The 21,838-nt window shown below is 43.2% G+C and overlaps 1 protein-coding gene across 2 annotated transcripts in view; it reads right to left on the reverse strand.

Moving 5' to 3' along the window:
• AVPR2 (arginine vasopressin receptor 2) overlaps positions 1-21,838 on the reverse strand; it is a 203,589-nt gene that overhangs the window by 128,882 nt on the left and 52,869 nt on the right. Inside the window, exon 2 of one of the 2 annotated variants that reach the window (XM_040322993.1) lies at positions 13,882-13,935. The exons of the other annotated variant lie outside the window; for it this stretch is intronic. Within the exon in view, the coding sequence (XP_040178927.1) occupies positions 13,882-13,890 (9 nt within the window). The 5' untranslated portion in view covers positions 13,891-13,935. The remainder of the gene's footprint in view (positions 1-13,881; positions 13,936-21,838) is intronic. 2 annotated transcript variants of the gene reach the window in all.

Below are 21,838 nucleotides of genomic sequence, written 5' to 3' on the forward strand. Positions count from 1 at the left end.
TATACCGCTCCAAAGATGCGGCTAGCAGGACTTTTGGAGTGGTCCTGCTACCGCACCACTTCAGTGTGAAAGCCTTCGGGCTTTCACATTGAAGCCTGCAGGGCATGATTTTTTCATGCGGTATAGCAGCGCTTTTTTTAGCGCTGTACCGCATGAAAAACCCCTCAATGTGAAAGGGGCCTAACTTTCAGCTTCTTTAGCAAGTCAGTGGTCGTCTTGGAGGTGTGTTTGGGGTCGTTATGTTGGAATACTGCCCTGCAGCCCAGTCTCTGAAGGGAGGGGATCATGCTCTGCTTCAGTATGTCACAGTACATGTTGGCATTCATGGTTCCCTCAATGAAACTGTAGCTCCCCAGTGCTGGCAGCACTCATGCAGTCCCAGACCATGACACTCCCACCACCATGCTTGACTATAGGCAAGACACACTTGTCTTTGTACTCCTCACCTGGTTGCCCCCACACACGCTTGTCACCATCTGAACTGAATATGTTTATCTTGGTCTCATCAGACCACAGGACATGGTTCCAGTAATCCATGTCCTTAGTCTGCTTGACTTCAGCAAACTGCGGGATTTCTTGTGCATCATCTTTAGAAGAGGCTTCCTTCTGGGACGACAGCCATGCAGATCAATTTGATGCAGCGTGCAGAGTATGGTCTGAGCACTGACAGGCTAACCCCCCCCCCCTTCAACCTCTGCAGCAATGCTGGCAGCACTCATACGTCTATTTCCCAAAGACAACCTCTGGATATGACGCTGATCACGTGAACTCAACTTCTTTGGTCGAACATGGCGAGGCCTGTTCTGAATGAAACATGTCCTGTTAAAACTGTGTGGTCTTGGCCACGGTGCTGCAGCTCAGTTTCCTGGTCTTAGCAATCTTCTTATAGCATAGTTCCCCATTCTTGTCCTGCCCACCTGAGGATTTCTAGCGCTCCCATCTTACCTTTTCAAGAGAGATGGATGAAATTGTACAGTAATTTTTCCTCTCCATAAATCGACCAAACATATATAATTTTTAGGAGAAGTGACTCTTTAAGAGAAAATCTGCACAGTGCTCTTTTGTAGTATAACAGATCGTATTCCAGAAAACTGGGGTTTTGAGGTTGACAAGCTTTTATGTATCTCCCTATGATATATATGAACCTACAACCATTTCATTGCTACTTGTTTTGATTGACGCTTTTATTTTAGGCTTTAAATGACATCTCCTAAAAACACGAAGGACCTTGACCATTATAAAAGTCTTCAAAGGAATCCTTTGAGGATTGAACTATTTAGAAGCAGAAAATAATGTAGCTTTTCCTTCCTAACTGTTATTCATATCCCACCATGAGGTCACATTTTCCGCATGATGAGTAGAAGCATTCTGTACGGTCCAGAGGCTTGTGCTGCTAGTAAATAATAATCTTCCCTGAACTGCTTTTAATCATTTACATGATATTAATGTACTAAAATCATTAAAAAATTGAATTGGCCCCAAGCCAGGGTACAAAATATAGTTCAGGCTTCAATTATCACTTTTAAAGTGAATGAGGAGCCCCCCTGCAGTACTTATTTTTGAACACAAGGGGGTTGATTTACTAAAACTGGGAAAGTGCAAAATCCGATGCAGCTCTGCTTCATAGTCAATCGGCTTCTAACTTCAGCTTGTTCAGTTAGGCCCCTTTCACGTTGGAGTGGGAGCCGCGGTGGCGGTATAGCGGCGCTATACCGCCGGGATTGCCGCGGGAATCGGCCGCTAGCGGTGCGGTATTAACCCCCGCTAGCGGCCGATAAAGGTTAATACCGCCCGCATTGCGCCTCTGCAGAGGCGTATTGCCGCAGTTTCCCATTGTTTTAAATGGGAAGGAGCGGTGAAGTAGCGGTATACACGCCGCTCCTCTCCACGCTCCAAAGATGCTGCTGACAGGAGATTTTTTTCTCTCCCGCCAGCGCATCGCCTCATTGTGAAAGCCCTCGGTAGGCAGTGAAGGAGTTTTTCAGGCGGTATAGCAGCGCTATTTTTAGCGTTGTACCGCCTGAAAAACTCCTCAGTGTGAAAGGGGTCTTAAGTTTTGACAAAAATCCTGGAAGCTGATTGGTTTCAATTAGAGATGCAGGACTGGCCAAAATGAGAATCACAATTTGTTTGCTTAGAATAAAGATCACGATTCTTGCAGCATAAAATCTTTCACACTATCCAACAAAAATTTGGGCTAACTTTACTGGTTAGTTTTATTTTTTTTATTCATTAACCACTTAAAGCGAGGGTTCACCCTCAGAGGGCACTTTTTAGCCTTAGATTCCTGCTCGTTTTGTCTAGGGGAATCGGCTATTTGTTTTAAAATATGAGCAGTACTTACCCGTTTACGAGATGCATCCTCTCCGTCGCTTCCGGGTATGGGCTGCGGGAATGGGCGTTCCTTCTTGATTGACAGTCTTCCGACAGGCTTCCGACGGTCGCATCCATCGCGTCCCGATTTTCCGAAAGAAGCCGAACGTCAGTGCGCAGGCGCAGTATAGAGCCGCACCGACGTTCGGCTTCTTTCGGCTACGAGTGACGCAATGGATGCGACCGTCGGAAGCCTCTCGGAAGACTGTCAATCAAGAAGGAACGCCCGCTCCGGAAGACCCATACCCGGAAGCGACGGAAGAAGATGCATCTCGAAAACGGGTAAGTACAGATCATATTTTAACACAAATAGCCAATTCCCCTAGACAAAACGAGCAGGAAGCTAAGGAAAAAAAAAAAAAAAAAAGGAATTGGTTGAACTCCCGCTTTAAGCCCCAGACCATTTTGCTGGTCAAAATCCGGGCCACTTTTTGCGATTCGGCACTGTGTCGCTTTAACTGACAATTGCGCGGTGGTGCGACGTGGCTCCCAAACAAAATTGACGTCCTTTTGTTCCCACAAATAGAGCTTTTTTTTGGTGGTATTTGATCACCTCTGCGGTTTTTATTTTTTGCGCTTTAAACAAAAATATAGCGACAATTTTGAAAAAAAATGCAATATTTTTTACTTTTTGCTATAATAAATATCCCCAAATATATATATAACATTTTATTTTTTTTCCTCAGTTTAGGCCGATATGTATTCTTCTACATACTTTTGGTTAAAAAATTTATCGCAATAAGCGTTTATTGATCAGTTTGCGCAAAACTTATAGCGTCTACAAAATAGGGGATAGTTTATGGCATTTTTATTAATATTTTTTTACTAGTAATGGCGGCGATCAGCAATTTTTATCATGACTGCGACATTATTGCGGACACATCGGACACTTTTGACACATTTTTGGGACCATTGTCATTTTTACAGCGACAGTACTATAAAAATGCACTGTGAAAATGACACTGGCAATGAAGGGGTTAACCACTAGGTGGCGGTGTAGGGGTTAAGTGTGCCCTAGAGAGTGCTTCTAACTGTAGGGGGGATGGGCTGTGTGTGACAGGACAGTGATCACTGCTTTCGATTAAAGGAACTTGTTTTCAATGTCCTGTCACTAGGGAGACTGGCGAAATGCTTGTTTACATAAATCTCCCACGGACCGTTTTCATCGGACATGTTCTATTGTGCGTACAGGGCCTAAGAGAAATTCACAAAACATGGCCTGTTGGGGGGTGCTTGAGGACTGAGGTTGAGAACCACTGATTTTACCCAGAATACTGAGGACATTTTAAGGGGTTGATTTACTAAAGTCAAATAGACTGTGCGCTTAGCAATGTGCAGTTGCCCTCTGCAAGTGCAGTTGCTCCAGAGTTTAGAAAATGAGGTAAGGCTTCACTTTGCAAACAGTACCCATTCATGCGCAAGGAAATTTAAAAAAGCATTTTTGATTGGATGATGAAAGTCAGCAAAGCTTCTGCTTATTTACTAAACTCTGGAGCAAGTGCACAGTCTTTTTGCCTTTAGTAAATCAACCCCTATAAATGAATGGACGTCACCATGTTGTCCTTCATTGATATTGGATTGAAGCAGAAATGAGCACTGGCATCAGCGCTGAGCTAGACAGAGCAAGTGTTGGAAAAGTTTGCCCTCTCCTAGTGATGGGTCCACGTTCCGCTGCTGCCATTGCCATCTTCTTTGTCACTTTTCCCACAATTATTTTAAGACACTCAAAAGGTCATGAAAATAGGTTTGCAGAAACTGTGGCACATATTTCTTCTTCACTCTTCCGAGCCAAACATTATTAACAAGTGTACTGTATTTCTATGAACAGATACGCCTCCAACCATTAATAACAGATCATTCATTGTGTGGTCGCGCTTCCTCTCGCAGGTTCTCCAGTCTGGGAAAAACATTTGGTGGGAAATGATTTAACATGCCATAAATCACTACTATAATATGTGCTTGTTGCCAACCCTAACTTGTACAACGAGTTCAGGAAGACTTTGCTGTTTAAAATGCACTAAATTCTCACTTTAGCACAACATTACTAAGACTGCACATAAGGCTGGTCATAAACTTGAGCAATTTTCAATTTTAAACTTGTGCTTAAAAAACACTTCCCACCACCACGCCACATTCCCACCTCCAACCATCTTCATATGTCCAATTTTCCTTAAAAAAAAACTATGGTCCTTGGATACCATAGTACTATGGTCCTTTTCTGCTACAGAAGCAGAAAGATGGTCTTTTTTTACATTTTGGATTGAATCTCTTTTTTTTTTATTGAGAAAATTTCAAGCGTCTGGGGAAAGAGCGCCCAAGTTTTCCGTTACTGACCGAACTGAAGGGCATCTTTGATGAAGAGTGGAGTAAGGTGGACAGGAAGTCCTCCATGACAAAAAAAGCCTCCAGAATGTATCCTTTCAAAACGGATGAGGTAAAGCACCTGGAGAACATCCCTCTGGTAGACGCGGCTGTAATGCGTCTGGCCAAGCACGTTACGCTCTTATTAGCCGATTCAGTTTCCTTCAAGGATGGCCTTGACAGAAGGATGGATCAGGATCTTAAAAGAATATACAGTCTTGCTGGTACGGCTTTCAAACCTGCCCTGGCCCTGGCGGCCTTATCCAAGGCTATGGAGGCATGGACGGAGAATGCAGATTCCTTCCTTAAAGGCGTTTCAGAAGATTTGGCCAGGAGTTCGGCAACAGCGGAACTGAAGCTAGCAGTGGCCTTCCTGGGGGAGGCATCCGTCGATTTAATCTGCCTACTGGCGAGAATTATGCTGCCTTCAGTTACAGCCAAGCGGGCCCTATGGCTATGCCCTTGGGTTGCTGACCCGTCATCAAAACAGAATTGGTGCAAAATTCCCTTTGAGGGATCGTCTCTGTTTGGCAACAAACTGGACAACGCCATACCTAAGGCTACACACTGGCATTGCATTTCATGCAGATTATATTGGCCAGTGTGTTCCTGAAGAATCCCCGTATTCAGGTGAAACATGTAGAACAAAGAACACTGGTTTCAGAAGGAATTGATTCTTCTGATTGGAAAAACAGCATTCTTCCTGTTTTAAAATTTTGGAGATATTTTTTGTATTGTATCCTAAATGATTTTTGTATGAATAAATGTCAAGCATTTTTAAGAAATGTATTTGATCACTCCCCTGTCTTCTGTGGGTTTTGTAAAAGTAATTATTCTTTGTAAGTATTACACCACAAATATACCCTCTTGCATCTCCAAAGTCCCATACCCTACCCCGTTTTGGGGATTTCTGTCTAATCCTAATTCTTATGGTGCCTACTTATGTGAATGTTACATTAGGCTACAGAACAAAAGTGATATACAAGCAAAACAAACAACCTCTTGCGCTCAAGGTGGATGTTCTGGCAATGGAGGACCTTAGGTCTTTGACAACTTGAAGCTGGGCAAGACTTTGCAGGTCCCTGAGGCCTGGGGAAGCCCCAGGGAAGACTGAGGTGGCTATGAAGAACAAGGTACCTACTCTTGAAATGCATCAGCCATTGGAAGTTTCCTCCCTATGTCAGAGAGTGTGGGTCACTATCATAGGCGTGCGCATGGGGTGTGCCAGGTGTGCCTGGGCACACCCTAATCACGCTGTGCAGTGCAGATTCACCCTGCTGATATTTCACCCAAATTAAATTGTAAAACAATAAAATAAAAAATTATAAAAAAATAAAATAACAAAAATTAAAAACTACTAGACATGTGCAGAACGAAAACATTGGTTTTGTAACATTTCGTTTCGATTCGTTATTTACGTAAATTTGTTTAATTTGTTTTCGGGATTAGTTTAATCTTATTCGTTTTTGAATCATTTGAGTAGTTTTCGAATTTGAAAGGTTTTCGAATCAATTTCGAATAGTTTTCCAATTTCCAAAGAGAATAAAATAGAATATATATATATATATATATATATATATATATATATATATATATATATATATATATATATATATATATATATATTTTTTTTTTTTCTATTCTATTCTATTCCTTTATTTTCTATTCTAATTTTATTCTCTTTGGAAATTGGAAAATTATTCGAAAAGTATTCAAAAACTAGTAGAAAACAATTTGAATTTGAATTTCGCCCGAATTCGAATTTCGTTGTTTCGGATTCGTTTAAATTCGGTACCGTTCTAATTGGGATGCACTTTGCCAGTACAGAACAAAAGTGCCTACATGCCATCACATGTCAAGAATTGCTGATATTTTTAGGAAAAATTGGTTGATTTTTGTAAGACACAATTAAACTTTGAATTGTATATATTCACAAAAGGATAAATCTTTCCTTTTATATATAATTAGTAATAAGTCAATTTCTTCTTCCAGAGACAGAAGCATTTGTAACTTTGTATGGCATTGTATGCTTATTTTTGTGTTCATATAGCTGGAACAGCAGCAGAACGCCGCCGAAGGGTGTGCATGAATTAAAATCTTATGAAAAACAGCGGGTGTTACTGGAAGAATGGTTTAACGGAGGTTTTATGCAAATTACAGTTCAATTACCTAAAATACATTCTGTTCCATACATAAACATATGCAAACTGTTACTCAAGAGCCTCTTCATTGAAAATAAGGTGGAAGGAAAATGGTTTGAGAGTGCCTGCAATAAAGTCTAACGGCGGGTATTCCGGCACATGGCAGAGATTAATTGATCAGCATAAGCAATGGACATTTTGAGTGGATTACACTCCAATTGGGTTTTTTGTTGTACAATTTTGTTATTGGTGAATAATGTTCCCATCAATAAATCATAGTTTACAGCAGACAGTTTTACATTTTGGTGTCAGAGTGACTTTTAAACCACAAAATGTTTGAAAAAGTACACTTCAGACAAAAATTGTAATGGTCATGTACCAATTAGTCATCTTTCATACGTATTTGTTTAAAAAAGGGCTGGAAACTTGAATAAAAGTCCTTTATTGGTTACATGGGTACACAGGTACAGGGTATACCCTGGCGCGTTTCGGCTAAGAAGCCTCCATCAAAGCATCAGTCATCTTTCATATGTATTGGTGTTTCCATTGCAACTTCTTAGTTCTTAATATTTTTAAAGAAATTAAAGATCCAGGGGAGTGGACCCTTTTCGTCATTACCGGCCGGTGTGTATATATGGCAACTCTCTCGTTCAATGAGATCTTATTTTTTAACTTTGGAAACAGAAAGGAATACAAATTTTTAAATTGATGTATTTTTATCAGCCGATATAACTTCTGGTAAAATGGAAACTTTAAAAGGGTCTTGTACCCATTAGACATCTTTCAATTAATATATACATGTATTGGTTTTTCCATTTCAACTTTTCAGTTCCAAATAATATTAAAGGAATTAAAGATCCAGGAGAACGGGTACTTTTTGTTACTACTGCGGCTGGTGTGTAAACTTGGCGACTCGGCTGGTTTTTAGAGATCTTGGTTTTCCAATTTTTAAAAATAAAAATAAAAGATAATGGTTTTTTATAAGTCAATATCATGGGATTAAAAATCAGAGTCATCAATTGCAAGTCTCGAAACTCAAGGAGTTAGAGAAACCAGAATTCTGCCATTTTCAGACAGTTAATAATCATAAGGAAGGACATCAGATATATTTAGATACACAGGCCCGGATTCACAAAGGACTTACGACGGCGTATCTCCACGTACGCCGTCGTAAGTCCGAATGTGCGCCGTCGTATCTATGCGCCTGATTCTTAGAATCAGTTACGCATAGATTTGGCCAACATACGAGCGGCGTAAGTCTCATACGCCGTTGTATCTTGGGGTGCATATTTACGCTGGCCGCTAGGTGGCGCTTACGTTGATTTCCACGTCGAATATGCAAATGACCTAGATACGCCGATTCACAAACGTAGTTCCGTCCGGCGCATCTATATACGCCGTTTACGTAAGGCATCGGTCCGGCGTAACTTTACCCCTCATAAAGCAGGGGTAAGTCAAGTTAGGTATGGACGTCAGAACAGCGTCGTATTTTACGTCGTTTGCGTAAGTCGTCCGTGAATGGGCGTAGGTTACGTCGACTAAACATTGAGCCGGCGTAATTTACGGATAAAATTTGACGTGATACTGAGCATGCGCGCGCATGCGCCGTACGTTAGGTGCGTCATTTACGTGGGGTCACGATACATTAGCATACAACACGCCCCCTACCAGCCTACTTTGAATTAGGCAGGCTTACGCCGGCCCATATACGATACAACGCCGTAACTTTGGCCGCAACTTCTTTCTGAAAACACTACTCGCCTGACTAAGTTACAGCGGCGTAGCGCATATGAGATGCGCTACGCCCGCCTAAAGATACGTGCATCTTTCTGAATCTGGCCCACAGTATTTAGCCTTATATACCATGGTACCTTTTTGGAGAACTATCTATTTTGCCTCAAATCAACCTATCGGACGAAAAATACAGAAAAGTTCTTATCCCAGAAAAGAGACCTGCAGAAAAATAAAGAAAGACTAAAAGGTATTTGGACAAAAGTCATCATCTTATTGAATGAAGATGTGGTCCAATGACCCATAGAAACATCAGATATTATAAATTTACCAAACCAGAAAATGACCTTGTGCTATGACCTCCAGAGATCAGACCCAAAGAAAAAAGATCAAAAGGCAGCTAAGGGGTTCAGCCAGTGCTTCTGGTACCTGAAGCTTTGGGCCCCACTCACATCTGAGCATTTTGTAGCTCAAAGCTGCAAAATTTTCAACTTCCAAAATACCATGTATTTCAAAGGTGACTGTTCCCATAGGAGTCTGAAGCTCCATGAGCTCCCGTCATATTTACCTGTCCCTATCTCGATCTAGCAATGCTGCAGGCGTGTCTCGGCTGTCATTGGCTGAGGTGGCAGAGTGGTGTCATTGGCTCCTGCTGCTGTCAAAGTCAGTGAGCCAATGAGGAGAGAGAGAGAGGGGAGTGGGGCCAAACTGTGTCTGAGTGTCTGAATGGACACACAGAGCAGAGGCTCGGCTCATGTGCCCCTATGCTGTGGGGGAACTCGGCAGGAGGGAGGAGCCATTAGCGTCGGTGAGGGACCCGAGAAGAGGAGGATCTGGGCTGCTCTGTGCAAAACCAGAGGAGGTACAGTGCCTTGAAAAAGTATTCATACCCCTTGAAAATTTTCCAAATTTTGGCATGTTACAACCAAAAACTTAAATGTCTTATTGGGATTTTATGTGATAGACCAGTGATTTGCAACAGCTGGAGGTCCGCTAATTGCATAACTACAAGTCCCATCATGCCTCTGCCTCTGGGTGTCATGCTTGTGGCTGTCAGAGTCTTGCTATGCCTCATGGGACTTGTAGTTCTGCAACAGCTGGAAGTCCGCTAATTGCATATCCCTGTGATAGACCAACACAAAGTGGCACATAATTGTGAAGTGCAAGGAAAATGATAAATGGTTTTCAACATTTTTTACAAATAAATATACATACGTACATTTGTATTCAGCCCTCTTTACTCTGATACCCCTAACTAAAATCAAGTGGAACCAATTGCCTTCAGAAGTCACCTAATTAGTAAATAGAGTCCACCTGTGTGTAATTTAATCTCAATATAAATACAGCTGTTCTGTGAAGACCTCAGAGGTTTGTTGGAGAACCTTAGTGAACAAAGAGCATCATAAAGGTCAAGGAACACACCAGACAGGTCAGGGGTAAAGTTGTGAAGAAGTTAAAAGCAGGGTTAGGTTATAAATAAATATCCCAAGCTTTGAACCTCTCACGGAGCACTGTTCAATTCATCATCCCAATAAAGGCACAACTTTAAACCTACCAAGACATGGCCGTCCACCTAAACTGACAGGCCAGGCAAGGAGACCATTAATCAGAGAAGCTGCCAAGAGGCCCATGGTAACTCTGGGGGAACTGCAGACATCCACAGCTCAGGTGGAAGAATCTGTCCACAGGACAACTATTACTTGTGTACTCCACAAATCTGGCCTTCATGGCAGAGTGGCAAGACGAAAGCCATTGTTGAAAAAAAAAACATAAGAAGTCCCATTTGCAGGTTGCGAGAAGTCATGTGGGGGACACAGCAAACATGCGGAAGAAGGTGCTCTGGTCAGATGAGATAAAAATGTTAAATTTTGGCCTAAAAGTAAAACGCTGTGTGTGGTGTAAAAATAACACTGCACATCACCCTAAACACACCATCCCTACCGTGAAACACGGTGGCGGAAGCTGGTCAGAGTTCATGGAAAGATGGATGGAGCCAAATACAGGATAATCTTAGAAGAAAACCTGCAAAATACTTTAGAATGGGGCAGGGGTTTCGCCTTCCAGCAGGACAATGACCCTAAACATAAAGCCAGAGCTACAATGGAATGGTTTAGATCAAAGTATGTGTAAGAATGGCCCAGTCAAAGTCCAGACCTAAATCCCATTGATGATTTGTGGCAACACTTGAAAATTGCTGTTCACAGACGCTCTCCATCCAATTTGACAGAGCTTGAGCTATTTTGCAAAGAAGAATGGGCTAAAATGTCACTCTCTAGATGTGCAAAGCTGGTAGCAACATCCCCAAAAAGACTTGCAGCTGTAATTGCACTGAAAGGAGGTTCTACAAAGTATTGGTCCTGGGGGACTGAATACAAATGCACCCCAACACTTTTCACATATTTATTTGTAAAAAAAAAAAAAAAAAAATTATCGTTTTACTTCCACTTAACATATATGTGCCACTTTGTGTTGGTCTAACACATAAAATCCCAATAAAATACATTTACATGTTTGGTTGTAATATGACAAAATGTGGAAAATTTTAAGGGGTATGAATACTTTCTGTCACCAATCACTCTCCCAAAAGATCATTATCTAATTTCCTGACGCACGCAATTTTTGACTCGCCATTATTTAACAGCTAATTAGCAGTACTTCTTAGAACAGAGGGAGGAAACCAGAACACCCATGTTTTTGGTCGTGACATAACAAAATTTGGAAAGTTTCAAGGGGTGTGTATACTTTTTCAAGGCACTGTAAGTATAGAATGTTTGTTATTTTTAAAGAAACCAAAATTAGACTTTAGTATCACTTTAAGCCGGTAAGAACTGGTCTTCTCACCCTTGTGCTTTCTATTGGTTAAAACAAAAAACACCTGAGGCTTGAATACACATGTAAAATTCTTGAAAATGCTTGTATATGCACTAAAAAACACCTGCCTATGCCTAAAAAAAATTCTGATTAAGTGTGAATGCTGTATTTGTACTATCACAGTACACATGAACTTGTCAAAAATCACACATTTTTGCTTGCATTCAGGAAACAGGCAATATACGAGTGCTGTGCTTGTGGTACCATTTATGGCACTCATGGCAAGAAGATTTTTTTGCACCAGTAAAGTGTGGAGCAAAACAAGGTGCATGAGCTGCTTTGTCACGTTTGTTGTGTTTAGGGCAGCCCATTGAAATGAATGCAACAGGCAAAAAAATAGTGTATATGTACAATGCCTCACATTGTGCGTCTTGGTGTGAAAAGGGCCCTAATGGCGCGTACACACGACCATTTTTCATGACGAGAAAAATGAAATTTTTTAAATTGGTCATTAAAAACGACCGTGTCTAGGCTCCAGAGCATTTTTCTCGACGTGAAAAACGGGCATTCAAAATTTAGAACATGCTCTATTTTTTCCTCGACGTTTTTCACATCGGCCTTTTTCCCCCCCCTTTAAAAACGGTCGTGTGTAGGCTTTAACGACGGGGGAAAAAAACGTGCATTCTCAGAAGCAGGTTTTGAGAAGGGAAATTTGCATAATAAGCCCAAAGGGTGTCGCCAATCGAATGGAACTTCCCCTTTATAGTGCTGTCGTATGTGTTGTACGTCACCACGCTTTGCTCGAGCATTTTTTTTCAACGATTGTGTGTATGCAAGGCAAGCTTGACAAGAATCACGTTAAGAAAAACTTCGTTTTTTCCATGACATTAAAAACGGTCGTTTGTACGCAGCATAAGAGTCAACAGGCAAAGACTAGATGACCCCCCTCTCGCCTCCTTATAGGCACATAGAAACAAGAACCTTGTCAGGTCACCTGTGGCCAGATGACAGATGCACCCCACAGTCAGGAGTGCACCACAAGGTAGTGAACCCTATGGCATACTGCTGCGGATGGAACACAGAGTGGATATGGAAGGCAGGGCCACTGGAGCACAAACAGGGATCCCACAGGAAGCTTGAGCCCAAGATTCCCCAGGGCGCGGAGTCTAATGCCTCGTACAGACGAGCAAACATGTACGATGAAACCGGTCCGCCGGACCGTTTTCACCGTACATGTCTGCACAGGGATTTCTGTATGGTGGCTGTACTCACCATCATACAGAAATCCGCGCGTAAACAATACGCAGGGCGTGGCCGTGCCGTCGCCGCGACGATGACGCTGCGATGTGGGCGGCCCTGCCAGTTCAATGCTTCCACGCATGCGTCTAAGTCATTCGACGCATGCGAGGGATGGCGGGCGCTCGGACATGTACAGACGACCGAACATGTCCGAGCGGACAGGATTCCAGCGGGCTGTTTTAAAACAAGTTTGGAAATATTTTCCCACTGGAAGAAGGCCCGGCGGGCAAATGTACACTGGAATCCTGTCCGCTTGGGCCTACACACGACCGAACATGTCTGCTGAAACTGGTCCGCGGACCAGTTTCAGCAGACATGGTCGGTCGTGTGTACGGGGCCTTAGATTCAGCTGGTATTCACCAGAGCCTCTAGTGGTGAGGATGGCCTTGGCTGCAACTGAATCCAGGTCGCGGCCCCCAGAGTCCCCCAGCTCACGCTCCGTAGGGCATAGAGGAGAGAGATGGGAAGCAGCCACTCAGGATACAAGAGATAGTGAGGGGTAAGCCAAGGTCAGGGCGACAAGCAGACAAGGATAAACACAAGGACAGGCCAAAGGTCAGGGTCACAAGCAAACAGGAATAGTTGGGGACAAGCCAAGGTCGGTACACAGAGATAAACATGGCACACGGCAAGCAGAAACACAATGCTTAACAAACAACGTTGATCAGCAAGGCAGACCTGCAGTGGACTGGTTAATATAGAGTTCCTGATATGGCATGGGGTGGAGCCATACAGAGAGGAGAGATGATAAAAGCAGCCAGGTGCGAGTGTCTGGCCTCTAAGGTGAACACATGGAGAGGAAGGTAAGCTGCCAGACATTACTGCATATCCATGACAAACCTAATGTGGCCCAGAGGGTACATTTTTTATCACCATAGGAGAGAGAGTGGAATATCTTAACGAGACACAGATATATAGACTTTAATTATGGAGTCCTGTTTTAATCTGGATTCATTGACACTGCTACTATCTCTGACACTAGTGAACCAGTTGAAGAAAAGGCTCCCATGACCCCAGTTCGATTGGTATCTTAGGTGACTGAATCATGGGACATCTCTTTTACCAGCCATAGTTCTAGCCTGCACTATGTTGGCCGTAAGTAATGATCAGCAATATAGCCTGAACATCCTATGTTTTGATCTAACAAATGTTAAATCTCTCTTACCTGTGCCATAGTCAAAGTTGAAAATATTAAATTGCATCAAAACACAGAGTGGTCCTGTGGATACAAAGAAAATAAACAGTGCCTATAAATTTGAAACAAGTATAGAAAGTAGGGCTTGGATTATTTAGGCACAATCAACCATATGTATACAAAAATATAAATTTCATTACAGATAATTTTTTTTTTTTTTTTTTACAAATTCTATAAAACAAAACCACATTGATATATCAACACAAATAGCTAAAATACCCCTACTGTACATAACCATCAGTAAACTTCATGGAGACCCCTGGAAAATAAATGATAATTATTCCATTGTGATAGTCAGTCCAAGAGTGTGGTTACTGGTTAGGTTACAGAAAAGAGATGTTCAAAAACTTGCTCTACATAGCCAGATTCAGGTACGTTTACGCCGACGTATCAGTAGATACGCCGTCGTAAATCTGAATCTACGTCAGCGTTAATTTAAGCGTATTCTGCAAACCAGATATGCTTAAATTAGGCTAAGATACGAGCCGCGTAAGTCTCCTACGCTGTTGTATCTTAGGGTGCAATTTTTCCGCTGGCCGCTAGGTGGCGCTTCCGTTGAGTTCGGCGTAGAATACGCAAATGACTAGATACGCCGATTCACGAAAGTACGTGCGCCCGTCGCAGTAAAGATACACCATTTCCGTAAGAGGTACGCCGGCGTAAAGATAAAGCTGCCCCCTAGGTGGCGTAGCCAATGTAAAGTATGGCCGTCGTTCCCGCGTTGAAATTTTTAAATTTTACGTTGTTTGCGTAAGTCGTCCGTGAATGGGGCTGGACGTAATTTACGTTTCACGTCGAAACCAATATGTCCTTGCGGCGTACTTTGGAGCAATGCACACTGGGATATGTACACGGACAGCGCATGCGCCGTTTGTAAAAAAACGTCAATCACGTCGGGTCACCACCCATTTACATAAAACACGCCCCCTCATCCTCATTTGAATTAGGCGCGCTTACGCCGGCCCCATTTACGCTACGCCGCCGTAACTTAGGAGGAAAGTGCTTTGTGAATACAGCACTTGATTTACGGCGGCGCAGCGTAAATATGATACGCTACGCCGCCTCAAAGATGCGCCCGGCTACCCGAATCCAGCTATTAGTCAGTCAACTTCAAAGCTCCTGAAGAAGAGCATAACAAAGAATAGTAAAGAAAAACAAATGAAAAAAAGATTCACTTAGAGGGCTTTGCCTATCAATGGCAAAACGCTACGCAAAGTAGAGGTTCTAGAACTAATTATCGTATGCCTAGAAATAAAGGGAATTATCAATTTACAACTGATGATGACACAGAATCTGACTCTTCTCTTTTTCCTTCACAGTCACTCCCTAAGAAAAGGAAACACGGCCTTCCCTCATACTAACCAAGGAGCACGCAAGCCGGACTATGGTGGTGGTTCTTTCACACTCTATTCCAAAAATCGTCCTCCCACTCAAGACACCACCCTGACTCATCACAACTCTACACATGGTAACTCTCAGACTAATGGTGCTCGTGGTCACTCACAGACGAAATATATGGGTGCTACGTAATTCATTATTATTCAAAACCATAATTGTCAAAACCAAACAGTAAAGTATATTACCAGATATTCTCAACATCATAAACAATTGCGTAATATTTTGGGAAAACACTGGCCACTACTCCGTGGTGACCCCGTTCTCAACAAAAATGTTAGCGTACACCCTGAGGTGATTTTCAGAAGGTCAAGTTCTTTGCGAGACAAACTGACATCTAGTCATTATTCCATTAGCATGCACTCTAGACGTCCCAAATGGCATGACCAGATGTGGCAAATGTGCCCTTTGCCCCTGGATTACTACAGGCACCAGATTCATGCTCCCCAATGGAGAACTGCTTGTCCCTGCATTCCACGCTGACTGCGATACCCAAGGCTTAATATATTTGATGTTATGTCAATGCAGCATGTTCTATGTGGGGAAAACGGCCAGACATTTCTGTTACAGAATTAAGGACCATGTTTACTATTCTGCCAACGGCAAAATTATTACTGCCGTTAGCAGACATCTTGATCTTTATCACAAATTTGATGTTTCTCTGGTGTCATTTATTGCTCTGGCCGTGGTCCTCAAGGATCCTCGTGGTGGCGAATGGGACAAGCAGATTCTCCGGAGGGAGACTATCTGGATAGAACGCCTGAATGCCATTCATGCGCCTGGGATTAATTAAACCCAGACATACAAACCATTCTTAAACAGACTTGAGACGCAGAACAGATGATATCAACACCTAGGCCTATTTCCGTCTTTTTTGCAAGTCGTTATTTCATCTCTGTAGCTTTTGTTCTTTTCTATGCCCCTCTATGAGACCATACATATTGCCTCTTAATTTTAGACTCTTTAAATAGATAACATTATCTTCAAGATACTTATACCCAGGGGCGGTCTGACAACTCATAGGGCCCCCTGGGCAATAGAAGATTATGGGGCCCCCGGCTTACAGATGGCCACCAAGCCAGGAGGCAGTACAGAGGCGGGGCAGCTAAAATCTTGGCATTTTCACATCAAAAGCATGTCGGTTTTGGACATATCAGGGACAGATGTAAAAAAAAAACCACATTTTTACATACTGTCCCTGGTTTTACTGAGCCTGGCAACCCTGATGGGGCCCCCTAGTGGCATGGGGCCCTTGGGCAGTGCCCAAGTGCCTCAATGGTCAGTCCGCCCCTGCTTATACCTACATGACTCTTAATGGTTACATATTAAGTTGTTAATATTAATATTGGATACCTTATTGTTATAATATATACCGTACTTTATTGTTTATTCAAATGCATGTTTCATTTTATTTTATTTTGGCCTGCTGGTTGTTGTCCCCTCATTGGTCTCTCCCTTGGATACCCATTGGTAGGATCCGGTGATCTGCCGTGCTGGTTCCATGGATCATGGAAGTTCCAGCGCATGCGCGAACGAATGCGCAGAGATGGTTCCAGCTATCGGGAAAGTTCCTTCAAGCACTGCGCAGGTGCAAACTTGCTGACGGAAATCCCCGAACGGCGGCCGGCATCCAGGGCGACGTGGACTTAGAGGAAAGTGGCCAGTCGGCCTCACGTCCTCGCTGCGCTCGGACGGCTCGCTTCGCTCGCTCGGCCTCCTGGCTCTTTTTTTTTTAACATCCTCCAATCCACGGGGATGTTAAAGAATGAGCCTGGATGCCGGGCGAGGTTCGGAGATTTCCGTCGGGAAGTTTGCGCCTGCGCAGTCAGTGAAGGAACTTCCCCCATAGTGGAACATTGAGGACAAGTCACCGGACTTGTTCCAGCACTATGTGGCCACCCAGCGTCACACTTGGAATATTTATATGCAATGTGTGACGCATGGATGATCAGCTGGAGGGTGTCCACCCCCTCTCTGATCTCTGTACGTCACCGCCAGCGCTTATATCATCCTTTCACGCAGGCGCGGGTGCCGTATCGGCACATGCGCAGTGACTATTGGCCGGTTCGGGTGACGTCACACCGGCCGCTCTGATTCGCTGACTATGGATGGAATGTGTGTACAAACGAACGCCGCTTTTAGTATCCTTCCTGGCTACCACGTATTGGTGTTGCTCTTTCTGACGGGGCTGCATGACGCTAGGGGTCTTTTGTTTATTCTTATAGAACTATAATTTGTCTACTTTTTCTCAGGCATATTACCTATCTCCTCAATCCAGGATATACCAGTATTCTATGGCTCCCTTTAACAGGAATTGGCTGAATCGTTGAATAAATCTTCATTTATCACTTGTTCTTACCTGGGAATTGATTTCCTTATCTAAATACAGTTATATTAATTACATTTTTTCCTTTGTTCTATGAACCATCTACAACAGTGGTGAGTGTCCTTACCAGAGAACTCTCCGGTTTACCATATTACACATACACACACACACACATACATATATATATTGGTTGATGCCTTAGTATTGGTACTTATGCCACCCCTGTTATGCTATCCATCTTAGGTATTTTCCAGTTCTGTGTAATTCCTCGATACAGGACCATTACCTACTATATTCCTTAGCCAGCTGCTCGTTGCCCGTCTAGAATGCGATTGGCTGTTTTTAAACGGCATCATAGGTTTCACTATAATTAGAAAGTACTATTGACTGTCACTTCGCTTTTTTAATGCCTTATTGATCAATATATTATTTGGCCTAATTGCCAGTATGTTTTTTTTACAGTCTGCTATATCCCTCTCCTAGGGTCTTATATATTTTCACGTCATTTTTGGCTTCCCCTTTTTCCACCTCTTTTTCCCCCCTTATTTTTCTCTCTCTCCCATGGTCCCTTTATACACAACCCCCCCTCCCCCTCTTTCTTTTTTTATGATGCAAACAGATCAATAAGTATATTAACCCTTCTAGGGGTCAAGTCCTGGGGAAAAAAGTGTGGGAACTCCCACCCAAGATCCACTCCCCCACCAAAAAAAAAAAATGATACGCTCATATGCATAATTACTAAACCGCATGTTTTTTTTTTTTTTTCGATCCACTGTACCTTAGTAATCCTTTGTTACGGGCCGCGTCCTGTACATGGATTCACCGGGTAGTGTGCGGGTATTCCGTCACTTCCTCGATGCCGCAATGTCTCCTGGGCGCTTTTGTCATTGTTCCCAGGAGACATTGCGGAGGTCTGCCGCAAATTAACGCGGGATTTAGAAAGAACTTTAAGCAAGTGACTCGAGCTGGTCATCGCCGCTTAGTAAAGGATTGGCTCGGGCGGCTCGGCTGCTCTCGGCTGCTCTAGTCCTGCAAAGGGAATGGAGTTCCTGCTGTGAAAAAAGTGCAGGAACTTCGTTCCCACGCGTTCCCGCACGACTTGAGCCCTGAACCCTTCCCTTTAAGGGATATTTAGCTTTCACTTATTAGCACAAATTGGTATCATGTTATACACGTTCCCATAGTTGTTTGGTTGATCCGATCCTGACCGGATATGGGCGGCCGGGTTTAGCTAATCTGGGACCAGTGACTGCACGCCATTTTTTAGTTTTATATTGTTTATGTATATTAACATTTGTTTTTATATGAACTTTTTTTCATTTATGTTTTTCTTTCCTATTCTGTGTTAGGCCTCGTACACACGATAGGTTAAACAGAGGACAACGGTCTGATGGACCGTTTTCATCGGTCAAAACTAGGGTTGTCCCGATACCAGTATCGGTATCGGTACCGATCCTGAGTATTTGCGGGAGTACTTGTACTCCAGCAAATGCCCCCGTTTCCTGTATCACTGCTTGTGATTGACAGGCTTCCGAACGGCGCATACTGCACGTCACAGGTTGCCGAAAAAACCTGAACGTCGGTGCGGCTCTATACGGCGCCTGCGCACTGACATTCGGGTTCTGTCGGCAACCTGTGACGCGCAGTATGCGCCATTCGGAAGCCTGTCAATCACAGGCAGTGCTTGGGAACGCTCACTCCCACGGGATTGCCGTGAGGTGAAAATCGCACATAACGAGGTTTGTGCTGAGAAGAAAAAAAAAACACCTGCATTCTGTCGGTAGGATGGCTCGACTCCGTGTGATGTCAGAATTTTTTTTAAAGGGTGAACCTCCACTTTAATTAAATAAAATAAAAAATATGTAAAAAAGAAAGAAAATGTAATTAAACTAAATTGCCTTTAGTTCTACTTTAACCGCACAACGTACCTGTATGTGATTGGACACACACCGGGAGCCAATCGGCAGGCAACCCAATGTTCACCCGGCAATCTCTCCCGAGAGAGGCAGAACGCTGGTCTGACTATGTAAACAAAGCAGATCCCTGTTCTGACAGGAGAGAAGATGGAGATCTTGTGTTTCTGCTAAGCAGGAACACAGATCTCTCTTCCCCCAGTCAAAGCATGAACCACACAGTAAGCATTCCCAGGGAACACATGTAACCCTTTGATCTCCCCTGATGTTGACCCCTTCCCCCCAGTGTCATTAGTACAGTGACAGTGCATTTTTTAGCACTGATCACTAGATTGGTGTCACTGGTCCCCAAAAAGTGTCAGATTTGTCCGCCGCAATGTCGCAGTCCCACTAAAAATTGCTGATAGCCATTACTAGTAAAAATAAAAATGCCATATATATATATCCCATAGTTTGTAGACGCAATAACTTTTTCGTAAGCCAATCAATATACAATTATAGGGATTTTATATTTAGAAAAATCATGTAGAAGAATACATATTGGCCTAAATTGATGAAGACATCTGATTTTTGAAAAAAAAATTGGGATATAAGTTTTTATAGCAAAAAGTAAAAAAACATTTTTATTTTTTTTTTTTTTAAATTGTGGCTCTTTTTTTGTTTATAGCGCAAAAAACAAAAACCGCAGAGGTAATAAAATACCACCAAAAGAAAGCACTATTTGTGGGAAGAAAAGGACTTACCGTATTTATCGACTTAACATGCACCCCAATTTAACCACTTCCATACAGGGCATTTTCACCCCCTTCCTGCCCAGACCAATTTTTAGTTTTAAGTGCTGTCGCACTTTGAATGACAATTGCTTTGTCGTGCGACGTGGCTCCCAAACAAAATTGACGCCCTTTTTTCCCACAAGTAGAGATTTCTTTTGGTGGTATTTGATCACCTCTGCGGTTTTTATTTTTTTTACGCTATAAACAAAAGAAGAGCGACAATTTTGAAAAAAAAAACACAATATATTTTACTTTTTGATTTAATAAATATCATAATTAAAAAAAAAAAAATGTTCCTCGGTTTAGACCGATACGTATTCTTCTACATATTTTTGGTAAAGCGTATTTGATCGGTTTGCGCAAAAGTTCTAACGTCTACAAAATAGGGAATAGAATTATGGCATTTTTTTTTTTTTACTAGTAATGGTGGCGATCTGCAATTTTTATCGTGATATTGCGGCGGACATATCGGACACTTTTGACACATTTTTGGGACCATTCGCATTTACACAGCGATTAGAGCTATAAACCTGCACTGATTACTGTGTAAATGTGACTGGCAGGGAAGGGGTTAACACTAGGGGGCGCTGAAGGGCTTAAATAAGTTCCCTAAAGTGTGTTCTAACTGTAGGGGGAGGGGGACTCACAAAAGGGAGGAGATTGATGTGTGTTCCTCTGTTCTGGGAACACACATCGGTCTCCTCATCGCTGACAGGACATGGATCTGTGTGTTTACACACACAGATCCATGGTCCTGCCGTGATTGCGGGCAATCGCGGGTCCTCGGCGGACATCGCGACCGCCGGGCACGCGCACCGGATCCCGAGCAATGCGGAAGGGGCGTGCGCGCGCCACCGACGGCGCGCGCGCCCCCTAGTGGCCGGGAATGCAAGGACGTCATATAACGTTCAGTCTGAAAGAGGAAAGGTTCCCGCCGATGTCATTTTATAATGACTCGGTAGGGAAGTGGTTAAGCGGGAAGTTTCGGGAAAAAAACGTTTTATTTTATTTTATGGTCGGTGTCCATCTGCAGCCTCAGTGCAGCCTAATCTGTGCCCATCTACAGCCTAAATGCAGCCTATGTGCCCATCTCCAGCCTAAATGCAGCCTATGCGCCCATCTCCAGCCTAAATGCAGCCTATGCACCCATCTCCAGCCTAAATGCAGCCTATGCGCCCATCTCCAGCCTAAATGCAGCCTATGCACCCATCTCCAGCCTAAATGCAGCATATGTGCCCATCTCCAGCCTAAATGCAGCCTATGTGCCCATCTCCAGCCTAAATGCAGCCTATGTGCCCATTTGCAGCCTCGCCATCTCTCGTGCAGTGAGGGAATCACTGAGCCGTCATCTCCTGTTCACTCGGCTCTCAGTAACGTCGGCAGTCACATACATAGTCCCGCCTCCGCCATCGGCATTGGACCAGCTCCTGTGATTGATAGAACACTGGTCCAATGCCAGTGGCGGAAGCGGGACTGTGTGTGTGACGTGAGAGCCGGGTAAACAGGAGATGACGGCTCAG

Source organism: Rana temporaria, chromosome 9, assembly GCF_905171775.1.
Source record: "Rana temporaria chromosome 9, aRanTem1.1, whole genome shotgun sequence".
Lineage (NCBI taxonomy): Eukaryota > Metazoa > Chordata > Amphibia > Anura > Ranidae > Rana > Rana temporaria.